At 41.4% G+C, this 18,639-nt stretch overlaps 1 protein-coding gene across 1 annotated transcript; it reads left to right on the forward strand.

Moving 5' to 3' along the window:
- The first annotated feature begins 224 nt into the window (after positions 1–224).
- LOC121366358 lies at positions 225–18,429 on the forward strand. Its single transcript, XM_041490840.1, has 3 exons — positions 225–486; positions 15,272–15,529; positions 16,818–18,429. Exons 1-3 carry the CDS (start codon positions 366–368, stop codon positions 17,501–17,503), a joined length of 1,065 nt encoding a protein of 354 aa, XP_041346774.1. The 5' UTR covers positions 225–365; the 3' UTR covers positions 17,504–18,429.
- The last annotated feature ends 210 nt before the right edge of the window (positions 18,430–18,639 follow it).

Raw genomic sequence — 18,639 nt, forward strand, 5'->3', positions numbered from 1 at the left:
CAGTGTCAGTCCCTGCAAGCATTCAGTAAGCTTTTACACCAAACAGTGTGTCGCATCTACCTATCTCATTATTCTGTCTTTTACGATTGATTAAATCTCGCTGCATTTTGACGTCGATTCGTCAGCCTCCCAGCTCTAAATAATTGATACCTGGGCTTGGGTGAAAGGCACCGCGCGAGTCAGTCAGTTATCGATATAAACACGTCGCCCGTTCAAAGCAATGCTCAAAGTAATGCCATAAACGGAGCGACTTCTGGAAGCAGTTGGCAAAGACAAGTATATTGTGCCGTGGAAGTCTCGATTCATTGTTATTTTGTCAGCAAACGATTATATTATCGTCTGATACAAATCTCGCTCCAGTTCTCATGTCGTCTGCTTTTCCGTCCACGGTTGTTTCGTTACCTGTGTTGACTTCTCTCCTCCACTCCAAGACGAACGAGGTGATGTCGTCTGCTTCTGTTTGGATTTTCCTCATAACTCTGTTGGGTAAGTTAATATGGTGTTGTGTACCATAGGTGACAAATTCAATAATTTTAACGCATGTGGTTAAAAATTCTATATTACGTTGTACATCTAGCTGTTTCTGTGTGGAATTTCCCCATAGCTCCATTGAGTAAGTTAGCATGGTGTTCTTTACCATCAGGGGCCTAGCTTGGGATTTTCAGGTGCTATAGGACTTTATAGTGAAAAATATGCTGTAGGGTTTAAAAACTAGGGTGTGTCCCTTTAAGAAAATATTTGTAATCTCAGGTGGTACGCAGCTGCGTAACTGCGTATATGGAAGCTAGGCCCCTGACCCTAGGCAACAATGTTAACGTGTATGTCGTTGAACACGCAATACATTTGCCTCTGTTTCGATTTCCTCATAACTCCATTGGGTAAGTTAACATGGTGTTGTTTACCATAGGCGACAATGTTAACGTATGATGTCAAAAACACTATAATATGCAATATATCAACCAAACAATGACCCTTAATTTTGGAATATTACATGAAGAAAGTGAAACTTTTCATGACTCATTTTCGATATAACCGAATGTTTGCAAAAGTCTGTGCCACGCATTCATTGTGCACCAATGGCCATGGTTTGTACTGTCCTGTTTATGGGAAAGTTCATATAAAGATATCTTGCTGCTTTATTGGTAGGTAAGTTTATGTTGTGGTAGTGGGGGAGCTTAACCCGATATTTGACCCGAATCGTTCACTTTATTGCAAATCTATGAGACTTTGACCAGAGATGGATATGACCTAGACATTTCAAAATCTGCCGGCAGACAAGCTCAATAATGCCCCTGGCGGCCATTTTGGGCAAATCCAAGATGGCCGCCACTCGTAAGGCGGAATTCCATAACTGTTAAACTAAGGTCTCACTACACAGATCACTTCCGGGTGAGAGTTCATTGATGACGGTCCACTATAGTTCCTAATTATGGCACATGTTATGGTTCACATATTCACTTCTAGGAAATGGTGAAGAATTAAAACAATATGTATGTTTAATGGTAAGCCTTCTGGCTGTATTTTTGCCCATGTTATTTTGTATTATTGTGCATCGACCTTTTGGGACATGGGTATATAGTGCAAGTGACAGCGGAGTGAATCGGTTTATGAACCACCTGTTCGGACCGGTATTACAGCCAGATGCGGTCATATAGCAAAAAACTGAGACGGAAATGTTCACAATTTTGGAATGAATACAAATGCTTATATAATGTATGTTCGCAATGGTTTATGTTGTTAGTGCCAACGAGAACCCGTTCTATGGGCAATCTTCGCTTGAAGTTGGGCAGTTTAACATGGGTTTCAATGGCAGATGACATCTGTGTAGTGAGACCATAACATCATAGAATAATGTGTAATACATCCACTTTGGGGTTTTCAAGGTGGAGGAACTCGATTATGACATTATTTTTACGATTCAAGGTTAATGTCAAGGTCAAATCGCTATTTTAAGGTCAACATTGGTAAAAACACGACATATTCTACACACTGTGGTAAAATTAATCACAGTGGTTTTATTATTAGCCCATAACATATTTAAATGAAAATGATGAAATCTGATAGGTTACTATGCTTGAATCTAAATTCTAGATTCACGAGATTTAACATATCAGTATTCAAAGCAGTCACTATGCAGTCTGTAACAGGCTGCCTAGTGACTGCTTGTATATAATAATGAATCTTGACAAATCTACTGACCCTGGCATAATTAAACATGTCATGCTCATTGTCAAGACATCCATAGCATTCTTCAACCCTGGCCAGACTCCTGTCCTTGGTGCGGATCAGCCCCTGTATGCAATAGCCAAGCAACTACAGTGGCAGTTTTCCACTATCCTTGGCGAAGACAAGTATGTCTTAGTGATGGGTGCACTGCATACCGAGGACAAAGCACAACTTATGCTTGGGAAGTTCATCCGTGGGTCAGGATGGGAGTTGGCGATGACTACAGCAGAGGTGTTCACAGTGGGTAGAGCTGCATCAACTCTAGATGAACATCACATCAAACGCACCCGCTATGCTCACCATATTTCGCTTGTAGCATTGTCACTACTCAAGCAAGAGGCATATTCTATCTACTGTGAGGAATCAAGGGGCCACCTGAACACTTTGAGCTATGGAGCGTGAAACACGGTGAGAATGCCGACATGTTCAAGTACTGGTCTCAGATCATCGAACTGGAGCTCATCGTGTGTCGATTTGTGCGCTCGTTGCGGGAAGGAGATTTTGATCTATATGTCCAAGTTCTGGATGAACTCTGCCCCTGGTTCTTTGCTTTAGATCATACAAATTATGCTCGATGGGTCCCCATCCACGTGAAAGATTTTGTCGAACTGCCTGTCAAGCATCCTGCCGTGTACGAAGAGTTCAAGAAGGGACATTTCGTCGTCCAGCGTTCCCGTCACAAATTCTCGCTAATAGCCAAAGACCAGTCCCATGAACAAAGCAATAAAAAGCTGCAAGCAGGTGGTGGTGGCTTGTCAGATATGTATGATGATGCAGATGCCATTACGCTCTACATGTTGGCAGGTCCTGACTCTGTGCGGCTCATTGACCAGGGACTAAATCAGACATCCTAAAGTGTCTAGGTGGCCCAACAACAGTGTGCCCTGCTGCTCATGATGTCACAGTCCTGGTCCTGGACATGCCCGCTGTGATTCACATGGTGCGCCCAGTTCATGCAGTTACGTTCAATGATTATGCTCCAGTGCATCTGGTCCCGTTCCTGAAGAGCAATCTGACTCCTTCTGTTGAGTGTGTTGATGCAGTATGGGATGTATACCCAGAGAAAAACCTGAAGATGCAAACTCAATTGCGACGTGGAGCTGGACCACGAACCCGGATTGGTCAAAATGGCAGCACACCCATCCCAAAAAGAGCCTGGCAGAAATACCTCACCAACACCGAGAACAAGAAAGAGCTCTTCTCGTTCTGCAGTCAGAAACTCTCAGAAACCAACTTAGTCGACGTTCTCCTTCTTACAACAAAGTTGGAAACTGTTTTGTCCAACAAACCATCGACTGTGATATCGGATCTACAACCATGCAACCACACTGAAGCCGACTCGCGCATCATTCTCCATCTGGCACATGCCTCGAACCAGGGACATGAGCGAGCATATGTCCGCACTGTGGACAGTGATGTGGTAGTTCTTGCCATTGCTTTTTTCGATCAGCTACATCTCTCCAAACTCTGGATTGGATTTGGAACTGGGAAGAACTACCGAGATATACCAGTTCATGACATACATGCAAGGCTGGGTGCATCCAAGTCTCGAGCTCTTCCACTATTTCATGCCCTTAGTGGATGTGACACGTCGTCTCAGCTCCTCGGGTGTGGGAAAAAGACAGCTTGGTCTGCATGGGAGAGCATGCCTGAGATGACGCAGACGTTCCTGGAACTTACTGACGACCCGAACTCGTTCACAATGGACTCCATCCATATGCAGCGGCTTGAGCGATTCCACGTAGTCATGTACAGCAAGAGTTGCAGTGCCGCAACAGTGAACCAAGCAAGACAACAACTATTCTCACATGGCCTACGCTCCCTTGAAGCTATACCTCCACCCCAGGCTGCGTTGTTTGAACATTTGAAGAGGTCAATTCTACAGGCATGTTTCATTTGGAGGCAGGCTGCAAAGTGTCACCAGGAGATCCCTAACTTCAGCACGTGGGGATGGGAGCTCGACGAGAGATCAAAGCAGTGGGTGCCGTTCTCGACAGCATTACCTGATGCCATTAAAGCGTGTGCTCTTCTTCTCCAATGTGGTTGTCAGAAGGCATGCCGTGGACACTGCAAGTACAGCAAAGCCGGCGTGCGATACACGTCTCTGTGCAAGTGTGAAGGAGGCTGTGTCAATAATGACAATGCAGATTAATGATTAATTGCAAGTTCTAAGTTGACCAGTTTGTTAAACATGTCATAGATTGAATTTTATTTTTGTTCTCGTAATATCTACCAGTTTGCTAAACATGGCATAGATTGAATTTTATTTTTGTTCTCATGATATCTACCAGTTTGCTAAACATGGCATAGATTGATTTTTTCCCTGTTGCTATATGTACTACTTATTTATACATGGCAAAGATTGCATTTTATTTTTGTTTTTCTTGTTATATCTGCCAGTTTGTTATACATTCCATAGATTGCATTTTAGTTTTGTTCAAATAAATGTTTTCCACTTTAAAGCAGTGTATATTATGCAACATTTTGTTTTCTTTTTTGACGGATCCTCCGGCCTGTTTTTCGAGTTTTGGAAAAAAATAAAAAGTATAAATTTGACTGTTTTATATTTTTTATATTTATATTGCCACTCTGACTTCAATAATTCATAAACAATTTTAACAAATTCAATAAAACTACATTTTTATGCGGTTTTGTGGACAATATTGCTAATTAAGCAAAAACTTGATGCTATTGGTGATTTGACCTTGACATTAACCTTGAATCGTAAAAAATATAATGTCATAATCGAGTTCCTCGTCCTTGAAAACCCCAAAGTGGATGTATTACTCATTAATATATGATGTTTAGTTCAACAGTTAAGGAATTCAGTCTTCCGGGTGGCGGCCATCTTGGATTTTCCCAAAATGGCCGCCAGGGGCATTATTGAGCTTGTCTGCCGGCAGAATATGAAATGTCTAGGTCATATCCAGCTATGATCAAAAGCTCAAAGATTTGCAATAAAGTGAACGATTTTTCAGCTAAGCCCCCCTACTGATAGCCGTATGTTTAAAACTTGCTGAGGTGTCGTTAAACAAATATTAATTCCTTTAATTTTCAAGTTTAAAGTAGCTGATTCCAATTGTCGACGTACGGTCGTACTTTTTCTGTTTTAGGAGCATGGGGTTGAGGGGTATATGGACTGCCATTTGCTCACGACAAAGAAATGCTTGTTTTCCCATTTATTTTAAACACAAACCGTCACCAGCGTTTAGTTTTGGCTAACAGGGCATTAAATACGTGACCTAGATTACAGACAGCAGCCAATGAAAAGCGAAGACTGGTGAATCAAGGCGTGAGGATGAATGATTAAACCTAGATGATCTGTCCTTAAAGCTTAAATTATTTAAGATATACTTGATGTTTAACCTTTGTTGCAATCTCTGTTGTAATTTCAATCCCTATTGTTATTGGGTAACACTAATTACAAGTATACATTGCAAATGCAGTGCAGTCGTAACCCATATTGTGTCGAGGTTCAGATTGGTAGATGGTTTCGTAGATACTGAATGTTTCAATTTCCATCACGAAATTGAAATTATTTTTTTTCAATTCCTAAATTTATTTCTCACTTATGTTGTATTCCTTTCAAGAAAATTGCTACTAAATATTTAATTACCAAATTACCAAGTAATGGATTTAATATTTATGAGCTTGTTCGATTTCTATGTATGTATTATGCATATCACCGTGCAAATAAAAGGGAGACCGCAATCTTGGAAAGGAAATTAAAGAAATGTTTGCTTAACGACTGCCAAACATATTGTTCAATCAACGGCTATTTCTGTAACAGTAGTAGGCATTAAACAATATATATATAACAGACACACACACACACACACACACACACACACACACACACACACACAATATATATATATATATATATATAACTATGTCACTGTAAACTGAATAGATTATTAAAGAATTCTGTACTGCCTATTATTATAAATACTTGGACACTGTCCTCTGTTGGAACGTGCATGCATATAAAATATCTCTTGTTGCTAATAGGAATATTAGTGTTTCCTCTAAGACACCCAGTAGCCGATGATTAATATGTGGGCGTTTTGCTGGAGAGAGTAAGGGTGTGTGTATGGGGGGGAGGGCAGAGAGAGAGAGAGAGAGAGAGAGAGAGAGAGAGAGAGAGAGAGAGAGAGAGAGATATATATATATATATATATTAAGTTTTTAAGCAGCGCACTTCCCCATAAACAATGCAATGTATTATGGATCCTTTGATATACATTTACCGGGTCTGGGGTATTAGTTTTGACGAAAATCCCCACCTAAGATGATGATCCAATACCAAAACATGCCCTTTTTGTACATGATTAAAAGGAAATAAACAAACAAACAAATATTTTTACTTCCTGTAGTTATTTTAGACTAGACGCCCCTGTGCTCTACCACTGAGCTACATGATTAAAAAAGAAGCAACAGATGAACGAATTAATGAATGTTTAACAACACCTCGGCACAAAAACCCACACCGGCTACTGAACATCAAAAAAGGTATACCGTCTGAGCAAACGAGCGTATTGCAGGAAGTTCTCGTAAAACAGACATGAATATTTGTTAAATGACACTTCAGCACATTTTAGTCCATGGCTATTTGGTGTTTTTAAAACATATTGTCATTTCGACTTTTGATCAAAAGGGAGAAAGAAGAACCTCGCAACCGCTACAATGTCTATACCTATGGCATCTTTTATAGTATATGCACTTTCCCATAGCCAGGACAGTACATACTACGACCTTCTCATTTCACCTCAAGCGAGCGCTCTTTCACATAGCCAGAACAGTACATACCACGACCTTTTCATTTCACCTCAAGCGAGCGCTCTTTCCCATAGCCAAGACAGTACATACCACGACCTTTTCATTTCACCTCAAGCGAGCGCTCTTTCCCATAGCCAAGACAGTACATACCACAACCTTCTCATTTCACCTCAAGCGAGCGCTCTTTCCCATAGCCAGGACAGTACATACCACGACCTTCCCGTTGCATCACAAGTGAGCGCTCTACCATTAACAGTGGCGGATCCAGAAAATACATTTGGGGGGGGGGGGGGCAATGACATGAGGCGGAAAGGGATCGTAAAATGAATTTTTTTAAATTAATATATAATAAAATTATAACTCATAACCCTGCCCCCCCCCCTCCCCAGATCCGCCTCTGATTAAGCTAGAACCTGCCCTTTGTCATAGAACACAATGCGGTACCACGGTGACGAAGACAATGTAATTAACCCGCCAACAACACGCGTTATTAGAAGAAACCAATCTCGCCGAAATCAAACCGTTCCGTCATCACTGACGCCAGCCAACAACATTTCCTATCCACGGACATGTTTTTGTCTTTGGTTGACGTCAAACTCGATTTCCTAGTATTTGGAAAACAAAATAACAATGTTTGTGAAGACAATTTTCCGATGTTTTTTTTATTATAAAAGACGTCCCACTTTTAAAACGATAAATAGCAGAAAACGTAGACATAACACTAACATTTTTAACACAACCAGTTTATTATTTTGTCTATGGAAAGTTTTACGCTGATACATAATATTATATAACTCAGGGGCGGATCCAGGATTTTTTAATGGGTGGGGAAACAAAATTCTAAAAAGGGCAGTTTGAGTTTGTAGAAGGCAAATGAGCAAAGCTCCCAAAGGGAGCGACATCTGTAGAGATGTTTAAGGGCATGTTTCCCGTTTTATTTAGAAATAAAAATGCTTAAAGATACGCTTTTAGGGCAATTTAGTGTTGTTGTATAGGCCTATTGTGGATGGTGAATTTAGAAAGTCATTAAAAGGGGCACTTCAGACAGGCGAGGATGGGGGGATGTCAAATGATCCCCACTGGATCCGCCAATTTAAGATGGCCACCTGGACCAGCATTCTGTTCCACCACAGCATGTAGTCTTTGTTTGTTTATTTCTCCGAGAGTTATTCCCCTCTCAACCAACATTTCGAAATTTCATCGTCTATTAGAAAGAAAGAAATGTTTTCTTTAACGACGCACTCAACATACTTTATTTACGGTTATATGGCGTCAGACATATGGTTAAGGACCACACAGATACTGAGAGAGAAAACCCGCTGTCGCCACTTCAAGGGCTACTCGTTTCGATTAACAACAAGGGTTCTTTTATATGTACCATCCCACAGACAGGGTAGTACATACCACGGCCTTTGATATATCAGTCGTGATGCACTGGCTGAAAAGCGAAATAGACCAATGAGCCCACCGACGGGGATCGATCCCAGACCGACCGCGCATCGACCGAGCGCCCTACCACTGGGCTACGCCCCGCCCCCATCGTCTATTAGATGTCAAAAATTGGATAATTCTGACATTCCGTCTTAAAATAAACCCACTATATTATTAGAAGCAACGGATCTTTTATATTATTTTCACACAGACAGGATAGTTTTGTCCACTGGACTGAATTAGACAGCTTTCGCACGATGCTACCACAACGTTTGATATACAAGATCGCGAGGAACTGGTTGGAACGGGAAAAACCAATCACATAATGGGTCCACCGAGACGGTGCTCAGTGAGAGTTTGTTTTGTTTAACGACGCCACTAGAGTAACTGATAAATTAATCATTGGCTATTGGATGTCAAATATTTGCTCGGTGAGAGAGTCACATACGAATAGTCCAGGCAGTTTAGCTCATTTTTGGACTCGACTTGCAACAGAATTCATTTCATCACAGTGTAGGCTACTTCTACAAGATTCCTAGAATAATATTCTAAATGACCTTAGGAATAACTCTATGGGTAATATAGTGAAATTAGAGACACTGATACTGCAGACAAAAATATATTGGTTATTATTGTTGTCGTTGAAGCTGCTCCGTCACTGGAAAACCCCTTAACAATGGCAGCTAACCATAACAGTGTCTGGGGCGGGACGTAGCCCAGTGGTAAAGTGTCTGATGCGCGGTCGGTTTGTGATCGATCTCCGTCGGTAGGCCCAGTGCAACACGATTGGTGTATTAAAGGCCGTGGTATGTGCTATGTTGTCTTTGGGATGGTGCATTTAAAAGACCCCTTGTTATTAAAGTAAAACTGTAGCGAGTTTCCTCTCTAAGACTATATGTCAGAATTACCAAATGTTTGACATTTAAAAGTCGATGGTTAATATATTAATGTGCTCTAGTGTTGTCGTTAAACAAAAAAAAATATTATGGCTACAATTTAGCAAATATTTTTCACATTGTGGTAGTGGGTTTTTTTTTGGGGGGTGGGGTGTTCTTTTTTTGAATATATAGCCAAATTGCACTTGTCTTAATACAAAAAAGGCCTTTGAATTACGTTAAGTTCGTTTGCGTGTTTGTGCTTAAATCCAATTAAGGTTCAAGCACGCTGTCCCTGAGAGAGCAGTCGGTGACAGTGTATTTAATGAAAGTTAGACTATACATGTATATGTACTTGGCCTTTGAAATCTGAGATGCCATGCTTGGAAGGAAATAAAGTAATCGTAAAGAAACTCATATAAAAAGTTAATCATGTTTTCAGTATCTCGCTGCTTGCCGGGTAACATTAAACTGTTATTATAACATTAATCAAATGCTGCAGTAACTTGCTTTATGTCCAGTAGATTTCTAACTAGATCCAGAACAATAACATCTGAACTCTTGTTAGTTTTCTAAAACTGTGTTTTCTGAATTTCGAAGATGTAGGTATTTCAGAATTTGTTTAACATTTACATTTAATACCATCTGATAGAACCGTGCACTAAATTAAAATTAGTAACCTCCATCTTTAAAAAAGAAAACAATTATAATAACTGACAGTTTTTCTGACCGTTCTGATCACGTCTTCTCTTTTCATCTGCACTGCCGACAGCCTTCTTTGTACTTGTCGCATTACGCAAGGATCGTTTTGCGCTCAGATTCCGTCGACTACCGTACACACATTGTGCTAAATATTGACTAGAACGATTCCATAAATACAATGTAATGGAGGCCGCCATCTTTGTTACATAAGACAGAAATGCCTATATACACGGTGGCCCTGTATACAGCCTCGGATAATGAAGGTTATTTACACAGCGGTATTTTTTTCTTCTTTTTTTGGTGGGGGAGCCCAGTGTAAGCTATCATACTCCATCTAGAGATTTATATTGGGGAGAGGGACACCCACACAAACCCGCACCTTTATAGCTTGCTAGGATTGTAAGACAGGCCCAAGTATAAGGTTCGCCGACACCCTCCCCTCGATCGTAAGACCCATCGCAGCTCAGACAAGTGGCAGACCACTCACCTTGTGTGCGGTGGGCCATAGGATCGATCTCCCTTGAGAGTTTGATAGCAGGACGTAGCTCAGTGGTACAGCGCTCGTTTGATGCGCGGTCGGTCAGGGGTCGATCCCCATCGGTGAGCCCATTGGGCTATTTCTCGTTCCAGCCAGTGCACCACGACTGGTACATCAAAGGCCGTGGTATATGCTATCCTGTCTATGGGATGGTACATAGAAAAGATCCTTTGCTGCTAATCGAAAAAGAGTAGCCCATGAAGTGGCGTCAGCTGGTTTCCTCTCAATATCTGAGTCCGACGCCATATAACCGTAAATAAAATGTGTTGAGTGCGTCGTTAAATGAAACATTTCCTTCTTCTTCCTTAAGAGTTTGAAGTTTGTTTTGTTTAACGACACCACTGGAGAATATTGATTAATTAATCATCGGCTATTGGATGTTAAACATTTGGTAATTCTGACTCGTAGTCATCAGAGGAAACCAGCTACACTTTTCCTAATGCAGCAAGGGATCTTTTATATGCACTGTCCCACAGACAGGAACACATATACTTTGACCAATTGTGGGGCACTGGTTGGACTCCCTTAAGAGAACCCGTAGCATCCCCTCCCCACCCCCACCCCCCACCCCCACCCGATACAATCAGTGCGATTGGTTTATCAAATACTCACCCGGATACGGGTAGCGTTGGTATGTTGTTTGCTCTTATGTCAAGTAGGTAGGTAGTTGTTATGACAGGAGGTTGCGATCAACATGCAGTAGTTAGATACGTGTTTGCGAAGGCAGGTGGTCGTTACAGACAGGTAGCATTTATAGATTTTTGTCAAACACAAGCGGTTGTTATAGAGCGATGGTTCTTATGAGCACGTGGTTGTTATAGAAATGTTGTTATTATGGGCAGATGGTTGTTAAAGATTTTTCAAACTTTCTGTGTAATCATTCAACAAGTTGAATGGCGACAGCGGGTTTCCTCTTTCAATATATACGTGGTCCTCAACCATATGTCCGACGCCATATAACGGTAAATAAAAAATGTGTTGAGTGCGTCGTTAACTAAAGCATTTCCTTCCTTCTTCCTTCATCAAGTTGAACTGCACACAATATCAGTGAAAACTGTATATACCGCATCTCCTTCTACCTTCATCAAGTTGAACTGCACACAATATCAGTGAAAACTGTATATACCGCATCTCCTTCTACCTTCATCAAGTTGAACTGCACACAATATCAGTGAAAACTGTATATACTGCATCTCCTTCTACCTTCATCAAGTTGAACTGCACACAATATCAGTGAAAACTGTATATACCGCATCTTCTTCCTTCATCAAGTTGAACTGCACACAATATCGGTGAAAACTGTATATACCGCATCTTCTTTTATCTTAGGGCGGGGATATAGCCCAGTGGTACAGCGCTCGCGTGATGCGCGGTCGGTGTGAGATCGATCCCCGTCGGTGGCCCCATTGCGCCATTTCTCGTTCCAGCCAGTGCACCACGACTGGTATATCAAAGGCCGTGGTTGTACTACCCTGTCTGTGGGATGGTGCATATAAAAGATCCCTTGCTGCTAATCGAAAAGAGTAGCCCATGAAGTGGCGACAGCGGGTTTTCTCTCTCAATATATGTATGGTCCTTAACCATATGTCTGACGCCATATAACCGTAAATAAAATGTGCTGAGTGCGTTGTTAAATAAAACATTTCTTTCTTTCTCCTTCTACCTTAGGCCATGAACTTATCAATCAGCCCTCGTACGTATGGTTTGACTCTAGTTGAAGAACCCACAATCTCCCGCAGCTGTCTGTTGTATATAAACTCTTAATGAGAAATATAATTATTAAAATGATTAGTAATTATCTTCTCTTTTCTATTTCGGACAAAAAGTTATATTCAGCCAAAAAGCATTTTCTATACAAATAATGTACGTAATATTTTCTAAATTGTTGTTTAGTGAGTTTGTTGCTGGTGGTTTATTATTAATTTATAGCTTGGATGGCCATTAAGATAAAATATTATAAGAGAAAAATTAGTTTCTAGGTTTATTACTTAACTATGGCTTTAAATGATGTAGAAGTTTATACATGGACTCAGAATCAATAGCCACGTACAGTCGCAATCGATGTAAAGAACATATTCATAAACAACCACCTTGCTATTAAAGATACATCAACGTATTCAGGAAAAATCCATACATTGTATTTACCTCTGTCTAGCGGCCTTATATAAACTGGATGCGGCGCGTGCGTGCAGTACGCTAAAGTTGAGAGCGTCTAAACTTGACGTGTGCGATGCGTTCGTTTGCAAAACTCATGCGGCCAGCCGCAATGAAGTAATCGTATGTGGTGTATATTATGCGCAAACCGCAAGCCGCAGACGCATTAGACGGAAGTCGGACAGCACGCACGCGCCGCATCCACTCTACGACAGACTTAGGTCATCTTTTAAGCAGACGGTTTTGACTGTATACGGAAATACTAAAGTGATAGCATTGTCGATAACATCACTTTAGATATTTCCATATACAGTCAAAACAGTTGTTTAGCAAGTAAATGTAGTAACGAACGGGAGAATCTAAGAGAAAACATGGAGTTCGCCACCACATCCTTTGAGAATGACTGAATGAATGAATGTTTAACGACACCCCAGCACAAAAAAATACATCGGCTACTGGGTGTCAAACTATTGTAAAACATCCTTTGAGATAACAGGATCATCTTCATTGTTCTATTCACTTTCATTGAAACACTGACATTCTTACTTTTTGTTTAAACATTAAGTTGTTGTATCTCGCGTTTACACAACGATGATTTAGATTATTTAGGTAGAATACCCTTCTACTGACTCGGCAAATATCAAGGATGCAAAAAGTCCCTTTTTTAATTTTAGACCCACCACCACCTCCGCCCCTTTTCAGACTAGTTAACAAAGACCGTCCTATGTAGTAAACTAGCCGTGAGATGGTGCGTATACCTAATGCAGCAAGGGGGTCTTTTATATGCACTTTTCCACAGACAGGAAAGCACATACCACGTTCTTTGAGTAGTTGTGGTGCATTGGTTGGAACGAGAACAAATGCAATCAGTTGAATGGATCCACCGGGTATATTCCCTTCTACCCCTGCGCGTGCTGTAACCTCACCGTGGTGCAGGGGTCTAACATTCTCTCTGAGAACCTCTGCGCGTGCTGTAACCTCACCGTGCTGCAGGGGTGTAACATTCTCTCTGAGAACCCCTGCGCGTGCTGTAACCTCACCGTGCTGCAGGGGTGTAACATTCTCTCTGAGAACCTATGCGCGTGCTGTAACCTCACCGTGGTGCAGGGGTGTAACATTCTCTCTGAGAACCCCTGCGCGTGCTGTAACCTCACCGTGGTGTAGAGGTGTAACATTCTCTTTGAGAACACCTGCGCGTGCTGTAACCTCACCGTGGTGCAGGGGTGTAACATTCTCTTTGACAATGGCCAGCACAAATCCCCTTGTTTTCTTCGAAATACAATTAAAATTTTGCACAAAAGTCAGTATCTGTCTGTGATATTTGTATTTTTGCACAGTTCTTTACACTGTGCTTTTATTTAAATCTTGAATTTTTATATTTACTTTGATCATCACTTTATTTTTTTGCATTACCATAGTCTGACACTCAATAACCGATGTATTCTTCGTGCTGGGGTGTCATTAAACATTCATTCATTCATTCATTCATTTATTCCCTTCTTTTTGACGTCTGTCGTGATTTGATGAATAGAAAAAGTGACCGTTTATGTTTAAAAGTGCCATTTTAATCTGTCTAATCCTATACTCATGTATCCCTTCCCCACACACCCTGATATTGTAGACAAGGTTCGACCCTACTGAGTGAAATGACAGACTTGATATTTAATACAAATTGCTTGGTGGTTTCAAATAAATAACATGGCATGAAAATCAATACACTAGCATTATTAATGTCGGCCATAGCAGAATAACTCCCGTTTAAATATTGAAACAACTAGCTGCATGTATACAGCATAAATCTTGTGCAAGCATGGTTCCAGAGGGCTAGCGCTTTCTTCAAATATTTCAAGTGTGTGTGTGTGTGTGTGTGTGTGTGTCTCCATAGCTCGAGCTTAACAATTTTATCACCCACGGCAATTAAAAAAACAAATTGTCGTCGGTGAAAGGGCCCATCGGTGACGCCCCTAACCGACGGCAGTTTATATGTCACCGACGGCAATTGCCGTCGTTGCCGCCGTTAAGTTCGAGCCCCCCCCCCTCTCTCTCTCTCCTATTCCATCCCTCCCTCTCTCGTTACTCATCCCCTCTCTCTCTCTCTCTCTCTCTCTCTCTCTCTCTCTCTCTCTCTCTCTCTCCTTCTCCCCTTCTTTCTACCTTCTTCCCTCTCAACATAAGCGTACGAGACAGTGGTGGGGGAGGAGGGCAAATGCTCCCCTAGTGCAGCAGCAAAACCTCAGACTCGGGCAAAAGTAATAAAGATATTTTGGCAACCTTTTTACCATTTATTTCCATAATTCTACCTACAATATTAGTTGTAATCCATGTAAAACTTCGTAGTGATTAGTGTGCAACCCTATACAGCTGTTTGGCAGTAAAGTTAATATGAATAAATGTTGTTATCTAGATTTGGACATTTTCGTTTAATTCGGGGGAAAAACCCAGCCTGCTCACCCTACAAAAATCGGAGCCCGTACATCTATGTCTCTTAATGGGGAAATACTCGTATTTTTCACTAAACAGCCTGTTCTGAGAAGTCATAAAAACAATCCTTCTTCTTAACATCCAGACTTGTCTATCGCCGACAGCGAGATCTGCTACTCCGTCAAAGACGGCAGCTCGGAGGACTGTAACTACGGCTGCTGCGGCAGCGACGGCGACAAGACGTGTTGCAGTCTTCTCGGCGTCATCATCGGCGCCGTGGTCGGCTCCATCATCGCAATCGGCGCCGTGGTGGGCGTCGTCATCTGCTGTCTGAAAAGTCACAAACACAAAGGTCGCACCGTCCGTCCGTCCGAGGACGCCGCGCTACAGAGAAGAGCTGTAGGTGAGTGTAAAAGTTAAAGTTGTTTAATGACACCACTAGAGCACATTGATTTATTAATCATCGGCTATTGGATGTCAAACATTTGGTAAATTTGACTTATTGTCTTAGAGAGGATCTTTCAAAGGATCTTTCATATGTACCATTCCATAGACAGGATAGCACATGCCACGGCCTTTGATATACTAGTCGTAGTGCACTGGCTATAACGAGAAATAGACCAACAGACCTTCCGAAGGGGATCGATCCCAGACCGACTGCGCATCAAGCGAGCACTTTACTACTGGACTACGTCCCGCCCCTAGGTGAGCGTAGTGACCAGGACACGCAAGGTGGGAAGATTTGAAACAAATCTCTTCATAAGTAGGGACATCAAAAACAAAATGGATTCTGTTATTATCGGTTACAGTGCTTTAGTATGGGTGGTGGTGTTTTTAGTTAACGCGAGGTGCAAATGGAAACACTGCTAACCATTGAATCGATTTTTCATACACCCGATATATATAATGTACCCGTTTTCTGCGCCCGCGCCACGCCATTTTCCGGTTACCGAAAACCGCGCCACTCACATAATCGTACCAATCACTGGCGTAGCCAGGGGGACATGGGGAAGCATGGGGACAATGGCTCTCCAAATCACACCTCTGTTTCCCACCAAGTTATACATTTTCCAGTCAACCCATGACATGACTCATAGACATTCTGGTTTGCCCCCCCCCCCCCCCCCCCCCAATAAAAGAAATCTACGCCAGTGGTACTAATGACAATAGAATCGATATTTTTACGCGTCCGTCCACTGCGCTCGAGCCACAATGAAAATCGCACACCTAGAAAACAGAGTAACCGAATTAAAAAGAAACCATTACATTTATCGTAAAGAAACATTCTTCGCAGTAATAGAGTTCCCTAATGGTGAGTGGCACACTGGCGATTACTGATGACTGACGTTACATTTGGGGCCAATGTTCGAATTTAAATACCTTGGCTCATATTTTCGAAGAAATCGTAAAACTATCGTGAGGTGTGATGTCACTACAGCACACGCCATAGTGACGCCATAGCTTACGATAATATCACGATTTCGTAGGCTAAGATTGCTTCAAAAATATGGGACCTATATGTTGGCCATTAGCCACGAAAATAATAACAACAACAACAACAACAACAACAAAATAAATAAATATATAATTAAAGCAACAAAATAACAGCAACGACAACAAACTGTTAAAACAAAATCCACCAAATTACTTTTAACCACGAGATTATTACCCGTTTTTAATTTATGTTTCAGGACCCGCTTCGACCTTGGCTCCACCTCCGTCGTACAGTTTCACTGGTTACAGCAGCCACTACATACCACACAACCACCAACGTCACGAGCTGACGGGCAAGTCGCCGCCGCCATCTTACAATGACCCGGCATACCCGCCGCTGTACCACCCACCCGGTCACCAAGCGCCTTACACCCCCCGACCGTCAGGGCAGGGTGCCCGGGACTGCAACACGCCTGGTGAACACAGTCGATACTTGATTTACGCACAGGGTCGTACCCCCTTGTACGAATCTCCTCCCCCGTATTCCTCCCCTACATACGATCGGCATGGAGGGATGAACTCATTTCTTGAAGATATTCATACGCAAAGTGGAACTAATGTCTGTTGTGTACAGACAATACCGACAACTGTTATAAACGCCAGTGTATCGAATCCCGGTGTATCGAACCCGACTGTGTTAAATACCAGTGTATCAAACCCTACTGAGTTAAATACTGATGTATCAAACTATTATGTTGTATCAGACAATAGTGTATCAAATCAGACTGTATCGAATTCCAGTGTTTTAAATCCCACAGTATCAAACTGCACTGTATCAAACACCATTGTATCAAGCACCATTGTATCAAACACCATTGTATCAAACACCAATGTTTCCAATCCCTATGTATTAAACCCCACCGTATCAAACCATATCGTATAAAACACCAGTGTGAAAAGAAAGACAAAGAAAGACTAGTAAAAATTAATAATCTGTTTTTAAAATGTATATTTTTGCATTACTGTTAATGTTACCACTTGTAATATTAACACAACTGTTTAAATGTCCAGTGAACTCTGTCTTGTGCAAGTTTCGATTTATCTTTCTTACACACCAAAGTGAGAGATCACCCGTTGACGCGTGGATCATTTACGTCTCGAAAATACGATGGAGGTCACTTTTGAGACTTGTGATTGGTTACTTCACGATGATGACACTGTTGCCACAGACATACCATTCAATAAAACAAACACCACCGAAATTGATTCCTCTGTAACGTATAAGTTAACTTGAAACTGATTGCTCTGTGACACACAAGTTAACTGCAAACGTAAGGGCCATAAATATGTTTCAGTTGAAAAAACGTTTAAATGTATTCTAAACTTAGGTGTTTTTTTAAGGATGAGTGATGAATCTTACCCTATGTCAAACACCATTTATCTTAAAACCTCGTTGTTAGATAAATGGTGTTCAACGGCCACTTATGTAGTATTATCTATATTATCTCTTGTATATAGAGACAGTGTGGGGGTGGCAGTCCTCTTACGGGTGAAGTAGGAAGGATGTATAGGCTTTTCATATTATCAATACATCAGGATGACTGCGTTATGTAAAGATACGTGGACATGTTAATTGTTATGTTGTTCATATTTATGTTTAACAATACATATTAATATATAGATGTATGTATATATTAATAACTATAAAATCAGTAGTTACGTAACGCTTTATCATGGGATGCATTACAAATGTCATAGGAGTGTTTGTCGGGTGTGATCGGTCCTCGTCGATGGGTCCATTGGGCTATTTCTCGCTCCAGGCAGTGCACCACGACTGGCATTTGCTGTTCTGTGTATATATACTCTTCAAAAGAAGAAACGCAAAACCACATTGTCGTAACATTTGGAGAATTAATTTAATTATTGAATGGTGAGTCCGATAATTACCAAATGTTGCAGGATTGTTCACAATTCACTCTAGTCCATTGTGAGTAAGTGATAGGACACACCACCAAGGTCAAGGTCATCTGGAGTCAATACCGGGTGTGGCCTCCGCGTGTGTTGACAACTGCCTGGCAC

The sequence above is a fragment of the Gigantopelta aegis genome, chromosome 3 (assembly GCF_016097555.1).
Source record: "Gigantopelta aegis isolate Gae_Host chromosome 3, Gae_host_genome, whole genome shotgun sequence".
In the NCBI taxonomy this organism is placed as follows: domain Eukaryota; kingdom Metazoa; phylum Mollusca; class Gastropoda; order Neomphalida; family Peltospiridae; genus Gigantopelta; species Gigantopelta aegis.